Consider the following 26,892-nt stretch of genomic DNA (forward strand, 5'->3'; position numbering starts at 1 on the left):
ATTGTAGTCAAAATAAGACGTATAATTCAAATTAATTAATCAATTCTCACATTTTTTAGGGAAAGATAAAGATAAGACACTTTTATAAATGAGCAGAAACTTTTTTTCAGAAGATGTTCCAATGGAAATAAACTTTTGGACGCATGTGGACATACTTCAAGGCAGAAATGACTAAAACCTTAAAAGTCCATATGCAGAAGATGGCCACATTTTACATGAAAGCTCCGGACAAAAAGTAACTTTCACTTTGGCTTTTAGCCGAATGCAACTTATCTCAGCGATGGATGAAAATTATTCAGACATTCTGACACCAAATAGAGAATTAGAATTTGTTTTACTGAAATAATTCAATACAAAACCTACATTAACTTGCTGTATTTTGTTTGTCAAAACAACCTCTTCAAAGAAGTGCGTTCTTCTGCCGCACAAAGCACCACAATACTCTTTATTATACTACTTTATATAATATAAAATATAATGCAATGCAAATTAAAGTGGCAGGTGAAGAAGGTTCATGGGGGCGGGATGCGTGGCGAACTTGTGCCGAGGCGGGAGGGCCGTCACCGTGTCCAACACACACAAAGACGTACAGACCCCCCCCTCCACACACACACACACACACACACACACACACACCCTCCGGTTCCACATGCACTTTTGAGGCTACGTTAATCGAGCTTGTCAACCCCGAGGCGTCTCCACTTTAGCGTCCATTACCAGTGATCCCTTTGCTCACAGGGCTGTCAGTGTGGTCAAACACACACACACACACACACACACACACACACACACACACACACACACACACACACACACACACACACACACACACACACACACGGCATACTCTCCAAAATGATCTTTGTAATGATGAAGCATGATGCCAAATCAGCACCAGGATGTATATTACCTCTCTCGCTTGAGACAGAGAGGTGGAGAGGGACGAGTAGAGGAGAACTTTACACACACACACACGCACACACACACACGCACACACACACACACACACACACTCACACACTCGCTCCCCGGATCTTATCCGACCTTGTAAACCTGTGGTTTCAGAGTGCCCTGTTTGCCGTCATCGCCTCGCTATCCCCGAGATCTGATCACATCGATTTGGCACCGTCAAATAGCCTTAGCCAATCAAATTATCCACTCCAACCTTCACATCGCTGCCCGCCTGCACACATGTGCTATATCTTAAAATAACGTATCTATGGCCCCTGTAAACACTCGACTTCTCTCTGTATACTTTTTCTCCACCTCAGCTTAAAGGAGCCGGAGCAGGAGCCGGAGGAGGAGGAGGGGGTGAGGGGGGGGGGAGGGGGCTCTTGTCGGTTCATCGAAATATGAGAAAATATGAGCCTTAAAAGGGTAAAATTATCTGGAATCGCCCGGGAGCCGCAGAATAAGAGCAGTTTGTGGAGAGAGAGAGGGGGGGTGGGGGGGGGGGGGGTGGACGGGGTTCGGAGGAGAAAAGAAAACTGTTTAATTTAACCAAACTGGAGCCCTCGAGAGGCACACGGGGCACGGGACCCCGAGCCAAGACAACCTCTCCTCGGAGGGCCAAGAAAGCCCCAAAATGGATTCCGGCGAGCGGCGCCGGGGAGGGGGGGATGAGGAGGGGAGGAGGAGAGGAAGGAGGGTTTGGCTGCTGGAAAGACGTTCAGGCGTTGCTGTTTCTGTTTTGTTTTGTTTTCCTAAAAGCGGGGAGCATTCACGCAAGTGTGAGCGGGAGACAGATAGAGGAGGGGGGGGGATGTGGATTTTGGGACTTTTGGGAATTAACCAACCATATGCGGACTGTTTACACCCCTCTTCGGACATCCCAGTAACTCTTCTCTTCTCGGGGTCTCTGCTTAATAGCGAAGCTAAATGTGAGCCCCCCTCCTCTCCTCTCCTCTCTCTATTCTCTCCACCCACAGAAAAAAAAACAAAAAACACAAAAGGCAGAGGAGACAAACGCAGCGTTTATTTGGGCGGGCCGACCGTGCTGCTCCCTTTCAGGAGCCGGGGGACTAAGTGACTGGCCGACTGCATTAAACAGTATATAGAAGTCAAGACAGGCAGATGCTGGGCCGGATAATGGCTCTACTGACAGCTTATGGACCCATCTGTGACTCTTTCTGCCGGGTTGAGGGAGAGAAAGATGCTGTGTGTGTGTGTGTGTGTGTGTGTGTGTGTGTGTGTGTGTGAGGGAGGGAGGGAGGAGGGAGGAGGAGAGCGAACTCACTTGACTTGCTAAGGAGGAGCTTCAACCTTCACAGCTGCCCTGAGAGCGAGAGTGTGCCACAGCTCGCTGTCTGTGTGTGTGTGTGTGTTTCCAAAGCATGGGGTTGTGATTACACACACACACACAGACACACACACACACACACACACATGATGTGAGCAAACTGTCAGTAACAGTCTTGTTATGCAACAACAAAACAGAGATGACACGACAAAGCGTACGAGGCTGTCATCAAAAGAGCGATGGGGTTAGTTTATGTGTGTGTGTGTGTGTGTGTGTGTGTGTGTGTGGGTTTAGGAAGTGGTTACCTGTCATTTGCAGCTAAATGTGTTGCTAACCCCGTTTCCTGCCGCGCTGGGGGACGGTGACCCCGCGACCCCTGTGGTTCTCTCCCCCTCGCCTCCTCACTCACAGCTCCACTTGTTGAAATATCCAACAAGGTGAGCTGTCACTCTCGCTCCCTTTGGCTTTTTGCACACTAGCAAGGAGGATGTTTGACAGTTCCATCTCTACTGTCAGCCACACACACACACACACACAGACACACACACACACACTGACCACAGCCGCTTTTCATCTTCTCAAGGAAATGTAAGGCCGATGTAAGGTCGACAACACAAACGCACACAACTGCAGTAGTGTGACAGTTCCTACCAAAATATAATTAAAAAAATTAAAATATATGTTTTCTCTTACCCGTTGTGTTAGTTAACTAGTTTTGGAAAAAAAACATACATTTGGAAAAACTCTGCAGCTCTTTCCAAAACCCCAAAAAGAGCAAAAATCATAGAGGAACTATTTTCTTTCTCAAGTTTCTCAAGTGTATTTGTATTTGTGTGCCACATAGTTCTATCATATTGGAGAGAAAGCACTAGAATAACTTATAAATTGATAAAAAAAAATCTCTGCAGGATAAGAGGAGAAACTGTCTCTTTGATATCGTGCTATCTGGAATCTGGAATCTGATCCGGTGCAACTCCTTTTTTATTAAAATGTAATGCAAAAAAAAGGAAGACGAAAGATGTAGAATAGAAGCGATGCACTGCATAATGCTGCATTCATGTGACGTGGGGTTTTCCTGTTCCCTCGGACTTTCAGATGGGAAATATATCCAAAGGAACTCCCGGCCTTGGCGGAGAATCCCTGTTCAAACACGGGAAATACCTGTAATCAGGTCCTACAGAGCCGGACATTCATTCCAAAAGCGCCGAAACCAAATTGATTAGTTTCATCCGGGGCGAACACCGTGTAACGACCGAGCGTGGACACACACACACACACACACACACCCGTATCCAAAGGGGGAATATTCTCCACACACACACACACAGGGCATCAAACGCACATTTCTGAGCTCCTTATTGGACGAGACACAAGAAGCCTGGGGGCTAATTAGTTAACAAAGCTCTCAATGGTTCGTCAGCCGGGTGATTGACAGCTGCCTGTCCCGCCCGTCGGCGGCGTAGACACTCGACCTTAACCCTTCCGACACACACACACATATGACACACACACATATACATATATATGTATATGAACGCATTTTAAAAACCTGCAAACCGACAGAGGCATGAGAAGCAAACGCACAATCCTCCGTCTACTTTTCTCAGAAACACACACTCATTGCACATTAAAAAGCAACCTCTCTCTCCCTCTCTCCCTCTCTCTCCCCCCTCCCCCCAGCTGTTGTGCCTATAGTGCAGACTTGCAGCAGATAAAGAGGGGCCTTATTCTAAGGCGAGCCATTCTACTTGACCTTCGCCGGGCCCTTTTCACTCTTTCACTCCCTTCAAACCGTCTTTGGGGCTCACTCTCGGGCTCAATGTGGCTGGTCCATCACGGCTGAAGGCTGGGGCGCTGCAGCCAGTTCTGACAGGGGGGGAATACCCCAAATACCCCCTTCACACACACACACACACACACACACACACATATATATATATGCACGCACAAGCCTCCCTCCCTCCCTGCCAGAAATCACCCCCCGACTTCAAAGTTGGTGTGCATTCATTAATTGCCCTTTGAATTGATATCAGAGGGTCACAATAAGAGTGTGAAAGGAAAAAGAGGCTTTAATGAAGCATAGAGCGGCCATTCATTTGCAGATAACTATGTTTTCACGCTCCGACGCTCATCGTGCATGGGCTTATTAGAGAGAGCTCACGAGAGAGGGAGCAGTGCGAGGAGAGAGACCCCGAGGGTGGGTGAGGGGGCGATTCCTCGTGCCCCTCTCTGCCCTCGTGCCCAGGGACTCTCTGAGTGACGCATTCATTCTTTGGGACGGACAGACAGAGAGCCCCTCTTCTGCAGACACTCGGCTCCGGCCGCTAATAGCCAACAGCTATTCTAAGACCCGATCGGGGAGCTTATCGGTTCCGTCTTTGTCCGATTTTGACGAGACGGAAAAGCCGCAACTGGCCACTTATTTGCCCTGCTGGGTGTTTTTTTTTTTTTGTTTCGTTTTCATTTGGACTGTAAAGTGTAAAGTGGTTGAAATTGAGACAACTTAAATGTCCAAAAATAAAGTCCAATGTGTTGTTATCCTTGTCTTGTGTGTGCGATAAATAGACCAGAAAAGATAAAAGCAACACATCCTCACATTGGAGAAGCTGAAACCGCAGAATTTGAGAAGTTTTGCTAAAAATATTTATATATTATTTTTAACCGAACTATTAATCCCATAACCAAAACAGTTGGCTGTTGTTTTTTCAGTCCATCGGATTCATTGAATCCCCGTTTTTGGCTCAGAATGAACTAGTTTGACTATTTAGACGTGATATTTCAGTTTGATGATGTGTGTGTTTTTTGCTGCACACATCAGAGCTGCTCTCTCACACACACACACACACACACACACACACACACACACACACACACACAATCCAGCTCATTCATCATTCATATGCAACAACATCAAGTTTGATCAGTGAACGCTGAAGAGTCTGAGCACTTGAGCCTCTGCAGATAATGACTGCAAACCGGCACAAGAGTTACCGTAAACACACACACACACACACACACACACACACACACACACACACACACACTCCTTCCTCTCGGCACCCTGGCCCCGGTCCAGTGTGTGCCCACATGTTGCATTTTTGCAGCACGGCATCCTCCGCGGAGGGAAACACCCCGCGCCGCCCCGCCGCCCCGCCGCCCCGCCGCCCCGCCGCCCCAAGGTCTCCATCCACCCGCGTTATTTACACAAACAAAGTCCCGACTCCGTTTCTGTGACAAAGCCGGCTAAATCTTTGCGGCCCTTTCATGTATTGTGTGCTCGCGGTTCCCCTTTTGTCCCTCGGCCATCGGCCCGGGCCCTGGACACAATGAGCCCGGGGGAATGGAGGCAGATTGAAGGAATGCGCCTCAATAAACCTAATTATGACATGATGACTGCGCTCACCATGGTAGGGGTTTTTCAAAGATCCCGGGCTTATTCAATTAGCCCTTTCCAGGATCCCCTTTCACCAAATAAAGTTATCCCTTTGACTGTTTGCATTGCAGAGTGGAATGTGCGCGTATGCGTGTGTATGTGTGTGTGTGTGTGTGTGTGTGTATGCACGCACACACACACACACACGGCCAGGGCCTAAATGGAAATGTATCGGCCCTCAACAAGGCTCCTCTGTGTTATCTGGCTAATTTCACCTACGTTTTGGACTCTAAAAGATATACTGTGAAAATGTGGAGGGGGGTGTTTTTTGGGGGGCGGAGTCACGTGACTGTTTTAATCATTAACTTTGTCTCCGGGGTTAATTACTATGACGCTGGAGTGTGGTACAAGCCAACAGGCCTGGAGGGCCCAGATGTATAAATATGTGATGGAACGTGGAAGAAGAGGGGGTTTGTTTTTTAAACTTGACTTATTGCAAACGGGAATTTGGGAAGAAAAATGTAGTTTCATTATATTCCCATGTGAAAAGACAGACTGTGTGCCTTTTGGCTTTTAATAACGCTCACCTTTGACTGTGCTGAATATTAATGCCACTATTCAAGAAAGTCAGAAAAGTAGAAAAGTAGTTTTTTTTAAACTGGGCGAAAAGTTTTTGGTTTGCGTGTTATTATTATTATTATTATTATTATTATTCATCTGGAAAAGGTAGAAAATGTAAAATGGTGAATATTTAACTCGAGATATTTTGCATTGAAAAGTGACAACAAATATGTTGAGCCTTCACAAATGTAAAGGACAACATTTAAAAATGAAAAACTAACCAACTAAATAAATGTGGGAAGTTATAATAAATAACTTATTTAGACTTTTTATGGAGGGATTTTTTTTTTAATTCGTGCGCTCCGCAATATGGAGACCAGATACGAGCTGTGCGCCGCAGGCTGGGAGAGAGAGAGAGAGAGAGAGAGAGAGAGAGAGAGAGAGAGAGAGAGAAGGCGGTGTTGCTCTCCAGATGAAAGTGGGATGAAATAAAAGAGTCGATTTAATCTGCTTGAAGAGATTTGGGGAGCAAGTGGTGGAGAAGGAGGAGGAGGAGGAGGAGGAGGGTGAGTGCCTCGGAGTGGCGGCGCATCAGCGCAGGACGGGTGGCTGTGTGTGTGTGTGTGTGTGTGTGTGTGTGTGTGTGTGTGTGTGGGGAGGGGGGCTTTGTGAAGCTGCGCTCCGGGCCAGACCGGGGCTCTCCGGGGAGAACATTGGTCCCCATTCAGCGAAACCACTCTTTAATACACTCCCTCCGTCATTTAATGTGACATCGCACAATATCGACATCGTTTAGAGGACATAATTAATGTTGCGAGGGGGCAGCGAGGCCGCCGCTCGCCGAAGAATCAATAATAGATCATGAGACGGCTCAGTATTATTAGCATCACGGCGCAGAGAGCAGATTACGGTCTGAATATTATGACAAACACCGCAATTAAGGCTTCACGCTTGTCTGGTTCTGTTTTAAAGCTCTGACGTAACAAGCGCAAACCGGAAGTAAACAAAACAACATGTATATGTCACTTTTTACACAATAAATTACACACGTGTTTTGCATTTTGTCACTTCAAAATGTGGGATTTATATATATATATATATATATATATATATATATATATATATATATATATATATATATATATATATATATATATATATATATATATATATATGCTCGTGCACGCCTGCAACCCGCCAGGTTGTTTTTTTATCTGTGTTTTATGGGTGCGAGCGCGCATCCTTGGAGCAAATACGTGACCGGGTTTCAGAGGCGCGCTCGATTGTCCCGACATGTTGAATGGCAGCCGGATCCCCCCCCCCCCCCCCCCCCCCCCCCCCCAAAAAAAAAGGAAACATTTTGTAGGTGAAAACGGCCATTTTCTCCCTCCTCGCTGAACGGGCCCTCTAAAGCTGAATAATTCATCCTTCATTGCGGCCTCAGTGTTTTTTTTCTCTCTCTCTCTCTCTCTCCCTCTCTCTCTCTCTCTCTCTCTCTCTCTCTCTCTCTCTCTCTCTCTCTCTCTCTCTCTCTCCCTGACTGAATTATAAACAGGTTTGCCAAAGCTGTTTCCAAGCTGGCCCTTTTGTCCGCGCGTGAGCCCCAAATGGACTCTCGCGCCTTTGTCTCCCAAGTTCATCCCCCTGCGCGCCCTGTTGCGCGCGCGCGGCGCGTCTTTTGTGGGGAGCTGGAGACCGTTGAACAAATGTTTGATCAACTCATCTGGGGGACATTTTGTCTCCATCTTATCTGTGTTTGTTGACACTTGTTTTCCAGACAGAAAAGCGAGAGGAGGCGAGGTGGGAAGTGTGTGAACGCCTCGTTTTAGGGGCCTTTTTTAGTCTGGTGGTGGATTATTAACGTGGAAATATGAAATATAACAAGATTTGGTTTCCCCCCCAGGTTCAATTTAGCTGTCACGCGCACATATATAATTAACTTTCCCCAAAAGAAAATATTTAAATTGTTCTGTCTTTACCGCTGTGACTGAGATGGAGCCTTTATGGAGATTGGGAACAATTTGGAAAGTAGCAAATTAAAGCGTGACGAATTCAAACACTAATGACGTATAGGCAAAAAAAATATATAAAGTTAAGTACTGACATTTAAAATATAGGTTATATAGCCACAAACTGCTCTCAAATCTCCAATTAGGCTTCTGTCTAATGAGGAAAATGAAGGAATGTTTATTCCTTGGCTTCAACAAAATATAGTTTCCACCAAAACACTTCAGCTGAGGCCAAGAACACTGACATCTCTCAACGAGTCGCTTTTTTTGGGAGGAGGGGCACGTTTTATCTCCTTTAAATAAATAAAAATCCACGAAACAATCATTTAAATTGCATTTTTAAATATTTTCATTTGTTTAAAAAAATTAAAATGTGTATTTATTTGGTGTCATGCACGTTTTACTTCACAGTGATCGCTATAGTTTTAAACACTAAAGTAAAAATATAATAAATTCGTTGCAAGAGCATTGCTCATAACGCATTGCAGTTAAATGTGTTGGTATAAAATGAGAGTTTTTGTGTCCTAGAAGTCGCACAATAAATAAATAAAACGCATAATCTATAAGCATGTGCATCCATCCACAGACAGCACGTTGTAAACTACACGCACGCGCAGAGCCGTCACCTGCTGTTTGAGTTACGCTTCATGGCCTCGTGGGAGAAGAAGTAAAAAAACAAAAAGAAGAAGCATTATCCGGAGAGATACGGTCGATAAAGAATTCCTCACAAAGGAGACTCAGCTCTCCACCACAAGCAACACTGCAGCATGAAGCTCCACGCAGAGGCTCGTCACGCGGATACATATTAATAAAATAATAAACCATCCTCCTTCACACTCCGCTCCGCAACAGGTTGAGTTTCACGTGGCGCTGCCAGATGAGCGCATGCCTCTATGATTTAATATCAGATAAATAGCCTGTTAGGTATTCACTTTCACAGCAATAGTCCCCAAAGCACGTCCTAAAAGGGCAATTTGGCGGATGTATAAATACAAAAAGTGTGATAAAGTTCCTCCCACGTGGCCTCCTCGCCGTATCTGATCACAACGCCGCGCGCTAATGTGAATGCGCGTGAGGTCACCGGCGTGACCCCGAGGACAGAGTCAACAGCCACAGCTAGTGTGTTGCACATTAGCCCGAGAGCCGCACTCACATCTGTCCCCCAGGATGCCCTCGATGCTGTGCTTGGCCCGCCGCTCGTTCTCCTCCAGCTCCTTCCGCTCCAGCTCCTCTTCGTCCTCCTCTTCCTCGCCTCGGTCCCCGAACTTACTCCGCATGGTGCGACTGATGGAGCTCACTGGAGAGGTGGGTTAGAAGAGGAAGGACAGGTTATTAAAACAGAAATACAGAATGGATCATACGTGAGGAGAAAATACTGAATACAATGATCGTGGCAACGTGTTTAATGGAAAAATAATTGCATTAAACATTCGACATTAAAAGTTGACAAATCATACACTTACATAATAATAACAATATAATATATATATCATATGTGCACATGATATATATATATATATATATATTTAGTATATATATGCACATGATGACATATATATTATAAACATACATGCACATGATAAATACTATATATATATATATATAATTTGCATATATGATATAAATATATATATACACACATCATATATATATTATACACATATATGCACATGATACATATATATCATATATAAACATCAAATACATGCATCATATATATATATATATATATACATATACATCATACATATATATCATATATAAGCATCATATACATGCATCATATATATATATACACATATATATCATATATAATACATATATATCATATATATAATACATATATTTCATATATATAAACATAATATACATGCATCATATATATACATATATATATATCATATATACACATCATTTATATGTATATATAATAAATAAGCATTATAAGTTGTTGAAAGTCTCTAAAAACTAAAATACTGAAAGAAAACAGGGCTTTTTTAAACTTTACTCATAGTTTTTTTAATTAATATAATTAAAAAGTAATCCATATGACAACCTGTTGTGGTCAAAGTTTAACTTGATATATAAAGCGATAATAAAAGATGAATAATAATAATAATAATTGTGTAAATTAATCCATGTCCGCCCTGTTACCTGAAGGAACGTTGTTGCGGTCACATATCCCATCCTTCAGTAATTTATCCCGAATCTCCCAGCTAAACATACCCGGGTTTTCCCGCTTGTATTCTTCTATTCTCTTCTCTACGTCCGGCGTTGTTCCCTGCTTTAAAGAAAAAGGTCAGACAAGTCGCAGTGTTTATTCATGTTGCTGTGGCCCCTCGGGGCCCAATGCATACATCGCATACAAATCAAGAAAGTTAATTGAATAGGAATATGCATCAATATTGCATTTGCAGCGCACACATTCTATACCTTGGGTTTGCTGCCCCCGATGGCCCCGGGTCTGATGGAGCCCGTCTCCTGGTACCGGCACAGGATCTTGGACACGCAGCCGTGGGAGACCCGCAGCTGTCGGGAGATGACGCACGGCCTGACGCCGTGGTGCGCCATCTCCACGATCTTGTGTCGGATGTGGTTGGGCAGAGGTCTGCCGTTTATGAAAACTCCCCCGAGCTGGTTCACGCGGCCTTGACCCAACGGCGTGGACACTACACACGGAGCCCAAACACAAACATACGCGTAAGAGGAGGGAGAAGTTACGTTTAACTGACTCTTAAAAGTGTACCTGAATACACCGATAACAAGATAATGACGCAGCGGTTTTATTTCGCTGCTCTAAAAACAACAACACGGCTGACAATAAATATTTTTACGCATGAACTTATTGCAAAAGTATCCAATTAAAACATGTACACAGTTCATTAACATGTTATTAGCTATATAGCCTGCTGACAAGTTGGCTAAAAATAAACAAAACAAACAGAAAAAGCTACAAAAGTAGCAATAAAAACGACAGAATTGTGAGCAGTGAAGTGAGCAGCAGCTACAGCGTATGCTGGAGGAAAGGCTCCATGTTTCGGGCAGTGTGGTGCGTTCACGTTACCTTCCAGGGGGAAGCCACTGCGGGGGTAGTTCTGACCCAGCGTGGGTCGCATCATCATGGGTATTGACCCCGCCAACGCAGTCATACCTCCAACACCCCGCGGTGCCTGCAGATACCTCCTTAACGAGGAGGGAAGGAGGGAGGGAAGGAGTGAAGGAGGCTGCTGCTCCAACACAGGAGTTGTTCCGCAGTAAAAAAAAAAACACACACAAAACAAAATGCCCGTGAAGAAGCTTCCTTGGCCCAAAAAAATGTTTAAAAAGAAAGAGGGTTAGCCTCAGTTAGCTCCACAGTCCCTGGGAGGACCGCGACCTTCTGAGGAGTCAAATGGGACGAAGGAGAAGAAGAAGGAGTAGAAGAAGAAGTTTTGTTTTTAAAAAGATGTTAAAAAAAGTTAGTTTCCTAGTCTCCTCGGTTTGTTTTGTTGTTTTTACTCGCCGGTGTTTTGTCCTCGTTGCGACGAAAAAAATATTGTTGTTGTTGTTTGTTTGACACCGGTTCAAAGTGAGAGGAGACCGTCAAAAGTAGCGGAGCTCCTCTCGCTCCGAAGCCCAGGCAACGCTCCCTCGAGCTGTGATTGGTCGAGGGAGGGGTTTGCGCCGCGGGTACGCACGCGCAGCGGGGAGAGGAGAGGCGGCGCGCTGATTGGCCGAGGGGATGAAAACTTTCGTCCAATCACGAGGCAGAGAGGCGCTGTCACAAAAGCGAAGATCCCATATGGAGGAGAGCGAGAGAAATGATGATGAGGAGGGGTAATTATTTAGTGTGTGGATTAGTAGCACGTGTGGATGAAGTATTCAGATCCTTTACTTCAAGTAAAAGTACTACCAACCTGTGGAAAATACTACACTACAAGTAAAAGTATTGCATAGACAGGAAATGTACTTGAAGTAAAATAAAGTATTGTGCAGTAAAATGTTCTCTCTCTGTGTTTTGCTGTTTTATGATGTAATAGTTCTGCTTATTACTGTGATATTGTTACGTGTTTTAACTCCTTTAAATATGTTGTCTGCTGGTTTAATAATGTTCTGTAAATAGTTTAAAGCTTCAGGATAATATTTCTCAATCCGTCATCCTTTAGTTTATCACCAAATAAAAAAAACACATAAAAAATGAATCCACACATCTGGAGACACGTGAGTTTTAAAGTAACTAAATATGTATGTGTGGAGCAAAAAAAGTACAATATTTACCTCCTACATGTAGAGAAGAATTATGAAGCATTAAAATACTAAAGTTTAATTGGCTATAACTTATAAGAGTACTTGAGTAATTAGTTACGTTTCACACCTGATTATCAGGTCACCAGCGCGCACTGGCCCTGGAGTTTACACTGTCAATGAATCATCGCCTTTATTTATTTATATATATATATATATATATATATATATATATATATATATATATATATATATATATATATATATATATATATATATATATATATATATAGAGAGAGAGAGAGAGAGAGAGAGAGAGAGAGAGAGAGAGAGAGAGAGATCTAATTAATACATGACTACACGTCTGACTGACACTCAAAGTTACCCAAAACAACAGCCAATAAATACTTTTTTATAACTTGTGCTTGTGCATATATAGTTTGTATTATTACAATATGTATATATAAATGCATTATGTATATAAAAGAAAATGTATAAATTATTAAGAAAGACTTTCAGTCCAAAGCAGCTCTGAGAAAAACAATAAAAACAACAAAAACAAGAACACTTAGAAATAAATAATTATTGCATTGAGGATTATTGTTGGTTGCATTGTATTTTATCTCATCTGTGCATCTGAGATAATATGATTTGACACCAAAACACGTGCAGCCACGTTTTATCCACTAAATTAAAATACATATTTTGTCAGTTTATTGTAATGCTGCTGACATTTTGTTCTCTGCTGAATTGAACTCCATCCGTCTAAAGTATATAAAAAAACGAGCCTAGAGAGCAGCTAAAGAGGCAAATGTGTGACTTTTGCAGATTTTTATATATAATTGCTAAAAAAAAGGAAGAAAACAACACTCAAAACATATCCCAACATCTTGTCACCAATCTGTGCGTAAAATGCGCAAAACCTGTCCCGTGCACACGACCCCTAATTTGTTCCCACCCCGTGGCCTCATATATGACACAAATGGTGCTAAAGTGTGTGTGTGTGTGTGTGTGTGTGTGTGTGTGTGTGTGTGTGTGTGTGTGTGTGTGTGTGTGTGTGTGTGTGTGTGTGTGTGTGTGTGTGCACCTCGAGGAATTTATTGTGGGGTCAGACCGAGCGCTGCAGCCGCCTGAGAGCGGCCTGAATGGGGGTCGCGCGCCGCAGCAGGACGCGACGCCAAGGGCCGTAAAGCAGTCTGGAGCTCAGTGACGCTGTATTTATTTTATTTTATTTCCCGAAATCTTTAATAATCAATAATGTCACCGCCCTTCCAAAATATATAAGTTGTTCCTTTTAAAGTCCAGTCATGGCTCCTCCGTCCTTCACTATTCCACCGTTAAAGTCCTTTAATTAAAGTCTCCGCACAGGTTTTTATTGTCTAGAATAATTCAAATATCATAATTTTTTTCAATGTGATTCTTGATTTCGGAGTCCTGGCCGAGCAGCAGCAGCACGTGACCCTTCCTCAAGTGGAACAGGTGGGGGTTGGGGTTGTTTTACCTTTATTATAGGCAATCAATGACGCATATATATATATATATATATATATATATATATATATATATATATATATATATATATATATATATATATATATATATATATATATATATATATATATATATCAGCAGCAGGCTTGGTGGAGGTTTGGAGAGGATAAATATATATTCCGTTGGAAATATGTGTTTTCGGCCTCCTAACCTTTGTGTGACTCCTGCAGCTGAAAAGCCCCCCAGCACCTGACCGGGCCTTTCATCCGGATCCCCGTGAGGAAGGAGGTCTCCCACAGGTTAAGTAGGTTTCAATTAACATTCGCCTCTTTTTAGTCGCTTTGGAAGAAGAAGGAAACAAAAAAAACGCACTTCAAATGTTGACTTTGCTGTCAATAGGTGGACGCTGGGTTTAAAATAAGCGGGTCCCGACGGGGGGGAGGCGGTGGTTCTCTCACCTGCTAAAGGGGGGGTAAGTCATTATCCTCACGCGGGAGATTGTGATCTACTTCACGCGTGGAAATGAGTGAAATCCCGCAGGTTGTCGTCACACGAGAGGAGGAAAAAGAGGAACATCCAGTTAGTTTCTGTGTTTTTACATTAGTCAGAAACCAGATAAGAAGATAGGGATCACGGGCCTCTGTGAGCACGTGCTTCAGATATCAGAATAAAAAAAGAGCAACTCTAGTGACGTCAGAGCAATGTTTGTTTTGTTTATCAAACTGAAACCAGAAGTCTCCACGTGACGACGTGGGAGTTGATCTCATTTGAAATGTGATATTACAGCTAAGAAACCCCCCCCCAAAAAAGAAACAGAGGGGCAAATGGAAAGCAGAGATGATGATGATGATGATGATGATGATGATGATGATGATGATGATGATGATGATGCGCATACCTCGGCCCTCCCTTTTTCTGGAGAGGCGACACTGGATCCGCGTGTCCAATCCATTACCGGAGGATGAAACTCAAAGTCAGGAATCTGCCTTGATGAGAAATAAATGAGTTGCGTCACGTGCTCGTGCTCGTGCGCGCGGGAGACACACAGACGCGCAGTTGTCGCCTCAATTAGTTAAAGTTGCACCTCATTACGGGGATGATTCACACTGATGAAGATGAAGGGCTGTCGGTGACGTCATTATTTATGGACGGACTCGTGGTGAGTCAGAGGAGGGTGACCACTTGGTTATTTAAACACTTTCAGATTTACTAATAGATGGAAGATATGAGATATTAAGTCATAATTATGACTTACAGGATCTTCAAATGGGCTTCCAGCATTAATTATTATCTGACTAATACGTTAATATTGTTTATATTCAGGCATGAAAGAAGTATTTTTAATATTTTTACTTGAATGAAAAGATACTCGATCACCGCCATGCATTGACATACGAATCAGAAGCCAAATGTACAAGTAAAAGTATTCATTATACTTCAGAGAAGTTGTTTTTCTCTAATTAAATTGAGCTATTATTGCAATATTACTTCATGTTCTTTAACGTGATATACACTGTTGGGTAATTTAATACAATTTAAAAAGTCATCGTGGTGTGTGTACAACCTTGATGAGAAAAGAATAAATGAGAGCAGTTAAATAAATACAGTGAGTTTAAAAAAGTGTATTTTTCCTCTGAGTGGAAAGTCTCATGAAAAGAAAACAAGTGAATAAAGTACCTCAAACCTGGAGCATTCCACACATGTTTATGTTATATTAATATTGCTTATGCTTCTTAAAATAGGCTATAAATGTATTTATTGTAGTTAGAATGTGATTCATCGTCTCCGGTTGTAGTTTAAATGCAGTTTTTCTGAAACAGCTGTTTGTGTTTTTACTCCAAACTGAACAAGTTGCTTAGAGAAACAAGACAAACTAATAACTCTGATACTCTGAGTGATAAAGTATCCTGTATAAGAAGGTGATTTTCTATCTATTCTATTGCTTTAGGGCTGAATGACTTCATTCATAAAGAAGTCAATAACTGCCATATTAACATATTGAGAAAAATAAATGCATTGACTTTTAATCAAGTTGCAGCCACCAGAAGTTTACACACCTGGAGCTGCAATCAAGTGTTTGTATTTGTATTATTAGTATTATTGGCAGCATGTAGTATCCTCTGTCTGCCAGTAGGGGGCACATTTGGTCTTTGAGCCTGCAGACAGACGCCAGGCTGCTCTGATATTTAACACGTGACTCCCATTCCACTTGTGATGGACTTGTTTACAGCTTCCGTCGTTACATAAGACTGAGCGTGATTTGAAAACACAAAACAAAGGATGGACGCAAAACCGGATATTCCACGAATTCCTTTATTTCTGAAATGTGTTTTTTTCCCGTTGTCACGTATGTAAAACAGCACATAAGGAACATTTGTCTGTGCAAACACTTTTTGGTACATCCACAACAACCACAGATTCTCATTAAAAACCTCTGAAATAAATACAATACGCTTCACATTGAACAAAAAGGTGCATTTCCCCCACAGACGAGGGCCAAAGTGCATCATCTAGAAGATGGAGGGGGATGATTGACGCGAGCGGGGGAATCAGATTGGAGTTAAAAGTCACGTTGAATCGTTGTTGTTGTTGTTGTTGTTGTTGTTGTTGTTGTTTCCCCCCATGCAGTGAGGCGTGCGAGGGCAACAGGTGATGCAACCCAGAAACCAACACAGGAGCGTAACTCACACTGGTTCAACAAAGGATGGAACCACTTGTCTCGCCGTGGTCAAGAATAATAAATAAATAGATTGTAGCAACGATTAACACACACACACACACACACACACACTTGATGAGAAAAATAAGTTTCGGCACTAACGGGCCTTTAAGTTGAGCCTGTTTTGATGTGTTGGTTTTAAGTGTTTCTGGAAAAAGAGGGGAAGGAAAACAAGGTATACGTTTGGTACTGAAATAACACAAACACACATATCTCTCTGGCTCTTTCTCATCACAGCCATGAATCCCGTGGGGCTTTTAGATGGAGTTACGACTCCATCCCTGCAAGTTGTGCACCACGCCTGGCCCTGGCCAGGACAGCGGGTACCTTGAGGGAGGAGGAGGCGGGGCTTAGCTCATGCCATCTATTCTGACCTCTCTCTTTAAAGTCAGATGCAAAGTGTACAAAATAAAGAAGAAGAAGAAGAAAGGTGTCGGTTTGAGAGGCAGCCCCGTGGTTGGAAACCCCGTTTTCAGCCTGACGTGACAGGAAGAGGAAACCCCGGCCTGGACCCAAACTCCTGGTCATCACTACAGTGAAGTGTTTCGTTTTTTAAACGTTAGTTCAGCGACAAAAGGTGAGGCACACGAGTCAGGAGACACGACGTCCCTCCGGTTGATACAAAAAGAAAAGAAGTAGAAATACATCTAAAAAAAAGCCGCGACCTTTCAGGAAACTAACATGCACGACGACAAGGAGCCAAACACGGTTTAAAAGTCACATCCCTTTTGGAGGAAGTCAAACTAAAAGGCCTGGAAGAGGCGCATGTGTCCGCGGTGAGAGAACAGGAAATGGCGGCGTCCATTTTTGGGGAGAGTTCCAGCAACAAAGGTCAAGAAAGATGGACGACACCCGTATCCAGCCACCGCTCTCCGCCGGCTTTTCTTCACACCACTTCCTGGTTACGGAGCGACACTTTGGAGGCTTCTGGAAGCACGAGCGCCAGGTGAACAGTGTTACATATCTGTACAGGACATTAGTGCTCGGTTGAGATACATATATAGGAGTGGATCCTCATGGACAGTGAGTGGCTTAGAGATGCATATCATGTATAGCAGGAAAAAAAAGGGGGCGGGGACAAAGGATGAGCGTCACATTCAGTCATACAGCCAACACCAGGGGGTCAAAGTTCACTGGTCAGCTGGGCCTGCAAAAAAGGACAAGATTATCAAGGGTCACATCGGCCTAGAGTGCTCCACACAACACAAAGGCCTTCTGGGTGCTTGCTATATGAGAGAAAAGGCCATTTTTGGACGAGACTTTATTCCTAGAAAAGGGAAAAGGGAGCGGGAGAATCCTCATCGCCTCCATCCAGAGTCCACATCCGGCCCATTGCCTCCATCCAGAGTCCACATCCGGCCCATCGCCTCCATCAGGCGTTCCTCCGGAAGTTGCCGGTGGCGGACGAGCGGCCCGTCTCGTGGTCCGGTCTGTACTTGAGCCAGCAGATGAGCCACGTGACCACCACCGAGAACATGGCCAGGATGCTGGCCACCGACAGGCAGATGGGTCCCGCCGGCGACGGAGGGATGCTGTGGCTGTGCACGAAGATCAGGCCCATGAAGAGCAGCACCAGCATGGACAGGAAGGAGAAGATGACGCACACGCAGCCGGTGGTCAGCGCCACCCGCTTGCAGCTCTGGCAGCTGTCGTAGCGCACCGAGTCCTGGGACAGGGTGGTGGCGGTGGACACGGTGGTCGACGGCGGCGTCGCCTGGCTGCTGGCGCCGGACGTCCCCGACGCCTCCTCGCGGCGCAGGGCGACGAGCGCCGGGTGCAGCGGGGGAGGGTGCGGCGGCAGCGCGTCCTGGGGCAGCGGGTCCGAGTCCATGTACAGCGGGAAGTCCTCCGTCACCTTGGTGTTGTTGGGCAGGTTCTGTATCCGGTAGTCCGGCACCGGGGTCCGGTGGCGGCAGACCGGGCAGCTGATGCGCCACGGCCGCTCCTCGCGCAGATGGAGCGTGTTCAGGCACTCCTCGCAGAAGGTGTGCAGGCACTCGAGGATCTTGGGCGCGCGGCGGTCCAGGTCGAAGTAGTTGTAGCAGATCTTGCACTCGTACTCCTCGTAGGGGACCGGGTCCAGGTCCAGGTCCCGGTCCCGGTCCAGGTCCACCTCTGCCATGTCATCTCTCGCCATTCACGCTCTCCGGCGAACACAAAGGGCAGCGGGCGGACAGATGCTGATGACGGTGCACGTCTCTCCTCCTCTCCTCCTCCGCTGCTCGCCGCTCATTGAAGCGAGAACATCCCCGCAGACATTGTGGATGTAGATGTTGTATTTTATATTTATATATATATTTATTTATTACCCTCCCCCGCGTGCTGTAATAATAGAGAGCTGCCGGGATCCCGGTTGAATGTGAGAAAGAAAAAAGGAAAGAAAAGCTCTCAGCCGCGGCTCTGCTGTGTGGGAATAGATGATGTAATGGTGGTGACTCCGAGCATCCCACAAAGAGAGAGAGAATGATGATGATGGTGGTGGTGGTGGTGATGATGACGATGTGTCCTGAAAATCCCCTTAAAGAGAGAGTGTTGTTGTTGTTGTTGTTGTTGTTGTTGTGCGGTTTTACGCAGTTGCGCGCAGGATGCGCTAATTTGGTCAAACGGTGGCGTCGATTCTCCGTTTCCGGTCTAAAGACGGGTCTGTTGAGAGGCTTTAATGTTCACTAACAGACCAGTGAGCATGCAGGTGAAATCCAGCATTCATTATTATCCGACTAATAAGGAAATATTGTTTGTATTCAGGCACGAAATACGTATTTTTTCCTATTTGTGCAATGAAAAGATTCATTGTCAGAAGCCAAATGTATGTCAAATGGCCCCATTCAGAGTTGTTTCTGTCTCAATATATTGATATATTATACGGATGCATTACCGTGATACACTGTCGGGTCATTTCATACAATAAGAAAAGCATAAACGACAGCAGTCAAATAAACACAGTGAGTTAAAACAGTATATTTTCCCTCTGACTGCAGTAGAAAGTCTCATGAAAAGAAAACAGCCTCCAGTAAAGTCAACCTTAACTACTGTACTCACATTCCACACATGTTTATGCTCCAGGTTAATATTGCTTATGCAGCACCGTCTCACATTGCAATAGTGGAACAATGACAGTTATATTACTCAATTCATTAAAAAGGAAAAAAGGGAAGTGAGTTTGATGGATGGACTGAAGAGTTTAATAAATCATGTGAAGAATCATCGACTCCAGGCGTCTCATTATGGAGCTCTATGGGTTGGAGAAAATGTAATTTTAACAAAAAATTGGGCTTAAAAAAATACAAATGCCATTGCTTCTTTCCCTAAAAGCCTTTTCTACACATGACATAACCCCAACATTGAGCTGATCTTCTCCTTAAAGTGTGAAACTATGACTTTATGCTCTTATGGCACTAAAGCTGGATGGGACTAAAGCTCTCAAATAAAGAGGTCGCCCACGTTGACCCCTTTGTAGACGCACATTGAGCCTCACGGACCCCAAGAAACTAGCATGACCTTCGGCTGATATCTGGGAGGGGATCAGTGAATCATTCTCATATATAAATATATAGATATATATATATATGAACATGGAGCGACGCAGCCTTCAACGTCCAATTTTAAAGCCTCATTAGCTGCCGGTGATGAAGATGATGATGATGACTGAGAATCATCTTTTAATGATCCGTCCTATGTTACCACAATGCACTGCAAAAGTTGTACACGCAGACTCACCTGTTGCACTATAAACTCTCTTCTTTGGCTCTTTGTGGTCAGTTGCATGTTCTATTATATTATATCTGACCATATGCAATATTTTAATGAAATGTCTCATGATAAACAATCACTCCGTCCTCTTTTAGACTCATGTCTGACTGCTGCTATAATACAGACTTATTTATTATAGTTATTTATTTACTTACTACTTTACTTTACTTTACTTATTTATTATATGTGTGTTATGAATATCGATAAAGCAATAAATCTGCCTCCTGGCTGCTGTGTGCTCTGTGATAACGGCTGACCCATCCTCTGGATAAAGGTCACTGTTCGCTGTAGCCCCGCCCCCACACACCTGCATCACGCATAACATCCGCACCTGGCGCTCTGAAGCCCCGCCCCCGGCCCCGCCCCCAGACAGCACCTCTCCCTGCACCTGCCATGCTGCAGCACCTGGCTTACCTCCACGACTCGGAGCTCGTGGCCCGGTTCCAGAGGAGATGCGGACTCGTCCTCATAGAAGACGCGCGGAGGACCCGCGGGCCACGTGTTGGACCCCCGGGGGAGGGAAGACCGGACCCCCGGGACAAGAACGCGAACTCTAACTATGAGGAGAGCGGATGTTCCGACAGTGTAAGTCTGAGACAAGTTGGTCTTCTTAGTGCCTTTCAACCTGAAAACGGGATTTTAATTCAAACTATTTATCCATCAGGCCGATTTAGATGTGATTCCCTCAGCGTGAGGTTAATTTAAAGGAAGCATTTGGGTTGTAGGAAGTAAAAAGCTGCACGTGCAAACAGGTTCACTCGCCCTGTTTAAAGGATTTGCAAACCAAATGAAACTGGCTGGTCTGGTTTGTCTGGGTCAGCCGCGAGATCCTCACCGGCCCGGTGCCAAGGCGCGTGGGAGAGGAAGAGGAGAGAGGAAGAGGAGCGGAACACAAGAGTGTTTATATGTTACACATTGCTTATTAATGTGCAGTACATCGGAGCTCCTTCAGCTTGGGGATTGTTGTATTATGAATATACAAAAAGTCTAATTCATTCATTTAAAATGACGTAAAATATAAATGGATGGAGGAGTTGTTCTATGACACTCTTGCAGTTTACTCCTTAAAAAAGATGTTTAATGTCTTTTATGACTGATGATGTCATCAGGGTTATCTCGGGTTGGGCTTGGAAGCTACGGGTACATATCAGGACGTCTTGGGCTTTGAACGCATTTACGAGGCAAGGGGGGGGGTCAGATGTAAAGATGCCGATGCATTGCATTGTGGGACATTTAGGACCCCGCATGGTTGGAACTTGATGCCTACTGGAGGCTACAGGTCTGGGCCTCTGCTGCGTCGATGTCTGACCCTTGGGAGGAACATAAGCTTTGTGGAAGTGTGACACTAATGTGTGATACTTTAATCATTTGAGAAGAGGAATGCAGCAGATTCTGAAACTGCTGGCTGGTATGAATTATGAAAATATGATGTAAAGAAAAAGAAGGTGCAGACCCAACGTCTGGGTGTGGCTGCACTGTTTGCCGATAGACGTAATCTGATCCGACACCAGCCAGGTTTATGAACCGGGGGCCTCATTCCAGAAGAATATCCAAAATGCTTGTCCTATAACTCAAATATCATATCTTCATATGACAGAAATTAAGTATCCCAACTCTCTGGCGATCATGCACAAAAAAACTCAACATAAAAGGCGGGAAATCCCACTTTTTTAGATTTGAAAACCAGTTTAAATCATTATTATATCTCTGTGTTTGCCCCCAAATCACGATGGTTCTATTCTAAAACGAGGTGGGATGTGTTTTTACCCCCCCCCCCCCCCCCCCCTGCAGGCCGGCGGCCGCCCTCGCTACGAGGTGAGGAACTGGCCTCTGCACTTCCTCTTCCTGCTGTCGGCCGGCCTCGGGCACGAGGCGTTCTACATCACCTGCCTGCCCTGCGTCCACTGGAGCCTGGACCCGTTCCTGTGCCGCCGCCTCGTCAACATGTGGACCGTGAGTCACGCGGCCCGGGGGGCGATGAACCGATGTCCATCCGTCCCCACAATGCCACCTCTCTTCTCCCTCTCTGCTCTTCATCTCCCTCTCTTCACCTTTCAACCTCCTTTCATCCCCTCTTTCCAGTGACCTGTCTCTGACACCACCATGTTCAACATATGTCCCCCAGGCCTGTCGGGGTCACCGGGGCCCTTGACACGGCGAGAGAGGTCACACACACACACACACACACACACACACACACACACAGGGGGACCACATTAGTGGGGAGAAACTCTCTCTTTTTAATCTTTTATTGGAGATGTTTACTGACAGAATCCGACACGACGGGCTGAAAACCCGCCAAACGCCTTGACACTTCAGAGACGCACAATCGTCCCGACACACACTCTCCTGCCCTGTGTGTGATGGGCAGTGTGTGTGTTGTTGGTGCCCTTTGTGTCCTCCGCCTCCAGCGCTGGGTGCCCTGTGTCTGAACCCCCTCGTTTGCCTCCGAGGGGAAGAGACACTATTCTTCTGGCATCCTGGCTTCACCAGGCCCCCGTTTGAACTGCTCTTTAAACTGCGCGCGCACACACACACACACACACACACACACACACACACACACACACACACACACACACACACACACACACACACACACACGCACACTCGCTCAAACGCCCTGCCTTTAGCCTCCTAAACTCCCTCTAGTTAGACATTACCAGCTTCTCTCTTGTGTCTCCTCCCTCTCGTCTACCAGCAGAGTGTTTTATCGCCTCATCTCTCTCTCTCTCTCTCTTTCTCTCTCGCCCTCTCTCTATTCCACTCTTTCTCTCCCTCTGTCCCTCTCTCTTTCCCGCCCTCTCTCTCTACCACTCGCCCTCTCTCTTTCCCGCTCTCTTTCTCTCTCTCCCTCTCTCTTTCTCTCTTTCTCTCTCGCCCTCTCTCTCTCTCTCCCACTCTCGCCCTCGCTCTCTCTCCCACTCTCTATCTCTCTCTCCCTCTCTCTCTCTCTCCCACTCTCGCCCTCGCTCTCTCTCCCACTCTCTATCTCTCTCTCCCTCTCTCTCTACCTCTCTCTCTCCCTCTCTCTCTCTCTCTCCTACCCTCTCCCTCTCTCCCTCTCTCTGTACCACTCACTCTCTCTCTCTCTCTACCACTCTCTCTCTCTCTACCTCTCTCTCTCTCGCCCTCTCTCTCTCTCTCTCTCTCTCTCTCCTACCCTCTCCCTCTCTGTCTCTCTCCCTCTCTCTCTCCCACTCTCTCTCTCTCTCTCTCTCTCTCTCTACCTCTCTCTCTCTCGCCCTCTCTCTCTCTCTCTCTCTCTCCTACCCTCTCCCTCTCTGTCTCTCTCCCTCTCTCTCTCCCACTCTCTCTCTCTCTCTCCCTCTCTCTGTACCACTTACTCTCTCTCTCTCTCTCTACCACTCTCTCTCTCTCTACCTCTCTCTCTCTCGCCCTCTCTCTCTCCCCCTCTCTCTCTCTCTCTCCCTCTCTCTCCTTCCCTCTCCTTCTCTCTCTCCTTCCCTCTCTCTCTACCACTCTCTCTCTCTCCTTCCCTCTCTCTCTCTACCTCTCTCTCTCTCTCTACCTCTCTCTACCTCTCTCTCTCGCTCTCCTTCCCTCTCCCTCTCTCTCCTTCCCTCTCTCTCTCTCTCTCTCTCTCTCTCTCCCTCTCTCTCTCTACCTCTCTCTACCTCTCTCTCTCTCGCTCTCCTTCCCTCTCCCTCTCTCTCTCTCTCCTTCCCTCTCCCTCTCTCTCTCTCTCTCCCTCTCTCTCTCCTTCCCTCTCCCTCTCTCTCTCTCTCTCTCTCTCTCTCTCTCTCTCTCTCTCCCTCTCTCTCTCTCTCCCTCCCTCTCTCTCTCTGGACTGAACATTTGGTCTCCAGCCCTCAGGGTGCATCTACCAGCTCCCTGCCTTTGTGCTGCTGGATCTATCTGAGGCTTCACGGAGCGCCGAGCGCTTCTCTGTCTGTCTTTCTTTCTTTCTTTCTTTCTTTCTTTCTTTCTTTCTTTCCCGTCTCTGTCTCACACGCAAAAAAACAAAAAATGGCGACTCACGGCAACATCGGAAGTGCACCCATGCAAATTAAAGACTTGTATGTATGCATGAGCCCTCACATCGCAGGTCATTTACCTACAAACATTATATACAGCGGTCCCTCGCTTATAACCCGCAGTAGACACAATTATAGTTACAGTGAGGGACAACTGCCCCCCTCCTTGTGTCCTTCACTACTCTCCCTTGCCTCTACTTGCTACTTGCAGGGTGACTTTGGTCGCTGTCATTGACCATATGCTCATGAATTTGCATTATGGTGTTATGCAGATCGTGCTCCTTCCTGTTTGGAATATCAAAAAGCATCTCAGGGAAGTGTGACGCGGGCGGCAGAGGAATGTTTAGAGAAAAAAGAAACGGCGCTCACTTTATTCCCAGAAGACAAAACTGGATCAGCCATCGGCGCGATGATGATGATGATGATGGTGGTGGTGACGAAGGCCGGCGGTCAGAATCTGTCCGTGTGTGAATAAAAAGACTTTGTCACATGACAGCGTGACCGCGGCCCGTCGTTTAGCCAGGAGGAAGGTCACCGCTGCACCGCCACAATACCGACATGTGTCCGTGGAAAATGAGCGGAACAAAAATTCATGTTGTGACCTGATGGGGAGGACTTCATATATAGAGTCATTTATATAAAGATTATATTAGTTTTTAACTAATCACGATGCTAACATTGACGTCTCGCCCTACTAGCCTCACTCCTCATGCCTGAAACCCAACCAACCCAATGGAAACGAGTGCTAGCCAATCGGAAGCAGAGTAGGGAGGAGCGGGCCCTTGCTATAGTAGAACAAAAAAGAATCGCACCTGATGGTGTGATGATGTCATTCTGCACAATAATTAGCCGCGTGCTTCTTTGTTGCAGGACGTTTACTACCTTTTGTTTAGCATGTTGGCGTGCTAACATATGCTAACATTTGCTATCCAGCATTTAGCACAAACTACAGCATGGTCATAAACCAAAGTATTGAGCAAATTAAATGGTGGACCTGATGTTTATTACTGTGGACATGTTAGCATGAAGACGTTAGCATGAAGACGTTAGCATCAGCCTGTGACGAGTTCTTCTTGCCAAACGCCCAGACATGTTCGATGGCCACGTCTGGCTCATTGAAATACATTCAAACTGAATCTTCTTGGTCTGAACCGACAGTCTGAGTGAACACCGTTGCGATGGCCGGTTTGTTTACGGTCCCACCGGGAAAAAGAGTCAAGACCACACAACATATTCTCTTCAACGTCATTTTATGCACACAACTTAAGTTACCGGTACCTCAGCACTCCTATCAGGAGGATGAACCAGAAACCACATCAGCCATCAATCATGTTGCCGTGGCACAGAACAAACATCTTGTGGGTTTTCTCCACACAAACGGTGACCCGCCTTTAACACACACACACACACACACACACACACACACACACACACGTTGACAGATCAAAGTCCAAAGCTGCAATGGCGGCCTCAAGCAATACACTTATTCACGAGGAAACACACATTTAAGCACAACTCTCTCTCTCCGTGTGTGTGTGTGTGTGTGTGTGTGTGTGTGTGTTGACCTGTCTTTAACTCTTCCCTCTTCGTGACCAGACTGTCCCTGGGTCAGTCCGTTTGATGTGACTCGCACAAAGACGCCAATGAGACGCCGGCTCATGAGCCAGTTGAATGTAATGTTTGTGTTGATTGTGTGTGTGTGTGTGTGTGTGTGTGTGTGTGTGTGTGTGTGTGTGTGTGTGTGTGGGGGTATCATATCATGCGAGCACTTGAACTGGGAGGCAGATTCCTTGTGCGGAGGCACACAGTGCGGCTTGTTGTGTGATGCATGGGGTCAGACGAGCCACCGGCTCCTCTGTTTATTGTCCTCTCCGTGGTGCCGCTCCTCCTGTCTGCTGCACGTGTGCAGATGCAAACGTTTGTATTAATAAACTTTGTAATAAATGCACGTCCAAAGGACAAGAAAAGATGGAAAAATGACCATTTAGCATTTGATATAACAGGATTGTTGGGCGGTTTAATCTCATTCTCTCTCTTAGTCGTGTGTTTATTGAGCGTTCTTCTTTCTATACGTGGACACTCGTTACTTTATACTTTTGAGGACGCGACATTCCACGTATTGAGCTAGAGACCGGAAGCTATTAGCTTAGCTTAGCACAAACGCTGAAGGCAAGGGGGAAGTCCAAAAGCTATGCTAGCAGTAGCTTTTAAAGCTCACTAGTTAGCACTTTGTTTGCTAAATCTGTACACAAACCATCATGTCAAAATGCTAATTCGTGGGTTTTAACGGGAGTTAAGAAAGCGATCGAGTGCAAACATTTGTAATAATAAACTTCGTAATGAATGTACGTCCAAAGGACAAGAAAAGACGGAAAAATTACCATTTAGCATTTAGTAAAACAGGATTGTTGGGAGGTTTAATCTCATCCTCTCTCTTAGTCGTGTGTTTATTGAGCGTTCTTCTTTCTCAACCATCGAAAAATATGTGGATACTCGCTAATATATACTTTTGAGGGCGCTACATTCCA

At 45.3% G+C, this 26,892-nt stretch overlaps 2 protein-coding genes across 2 annotated transcripts in view; both read right to left on the reverse strand.

The window, feature by feature from the left end:
• pax3b (paired box 3b) overlaps window positions 1-11,331 on the reverse strand; it is a gene marked incomplete at its 5' end in the record, with an annotated part of 23,406 nt that extends 12,075 nt beyond the window's left edge. Inside the window, 4 exon segments of the mRNA XM_079225535.1 lie at window positions 9,336-9,479; window positions 10,337-10,466; window positions 10,616-10,851; window positions 11,247-11,331. Coding sequence (XP_079081661.1) covers window positions 9,336-9,479; window positions 10,337-10,466; window positions 10,616-10,851; window positions 11,247-11,331 — 595 coding nt within the window.
• Window positions 11,332-17,988: 6,657 nt separating this feature from the next.
• On the reverse strand, window positions 17,989-18,753 carry rnf228 (ring finger protein 228; the record flags this gene model as incomplete). The annotated part of the gene is made up of 1 exon (XM_079224916.1): window positions 17,989-18,753. The coding sequence occupies one exon, from the start codon at window positions 18,751-18,753 to the stop codon at window positions 17,989-17,991; it is 765 nt and encodes a 254-aa protein (XP_079081042.1).
• Between the last annotated feature and the right edge of the window lie 8,139 nt (window positions 18,754-26,892).

The sequence above is a fragment of the Taurulus bubalis genome (genome assembly GCF_910589615.1).
Source record: "Taurulus bubalis genome assembly, chromosome: 10".
NCBI lineage: Eukaryota > Metazoa > Chordata > Actinopteri > Perciformes > Cottidae > Taurulus > Taurulus bubalis.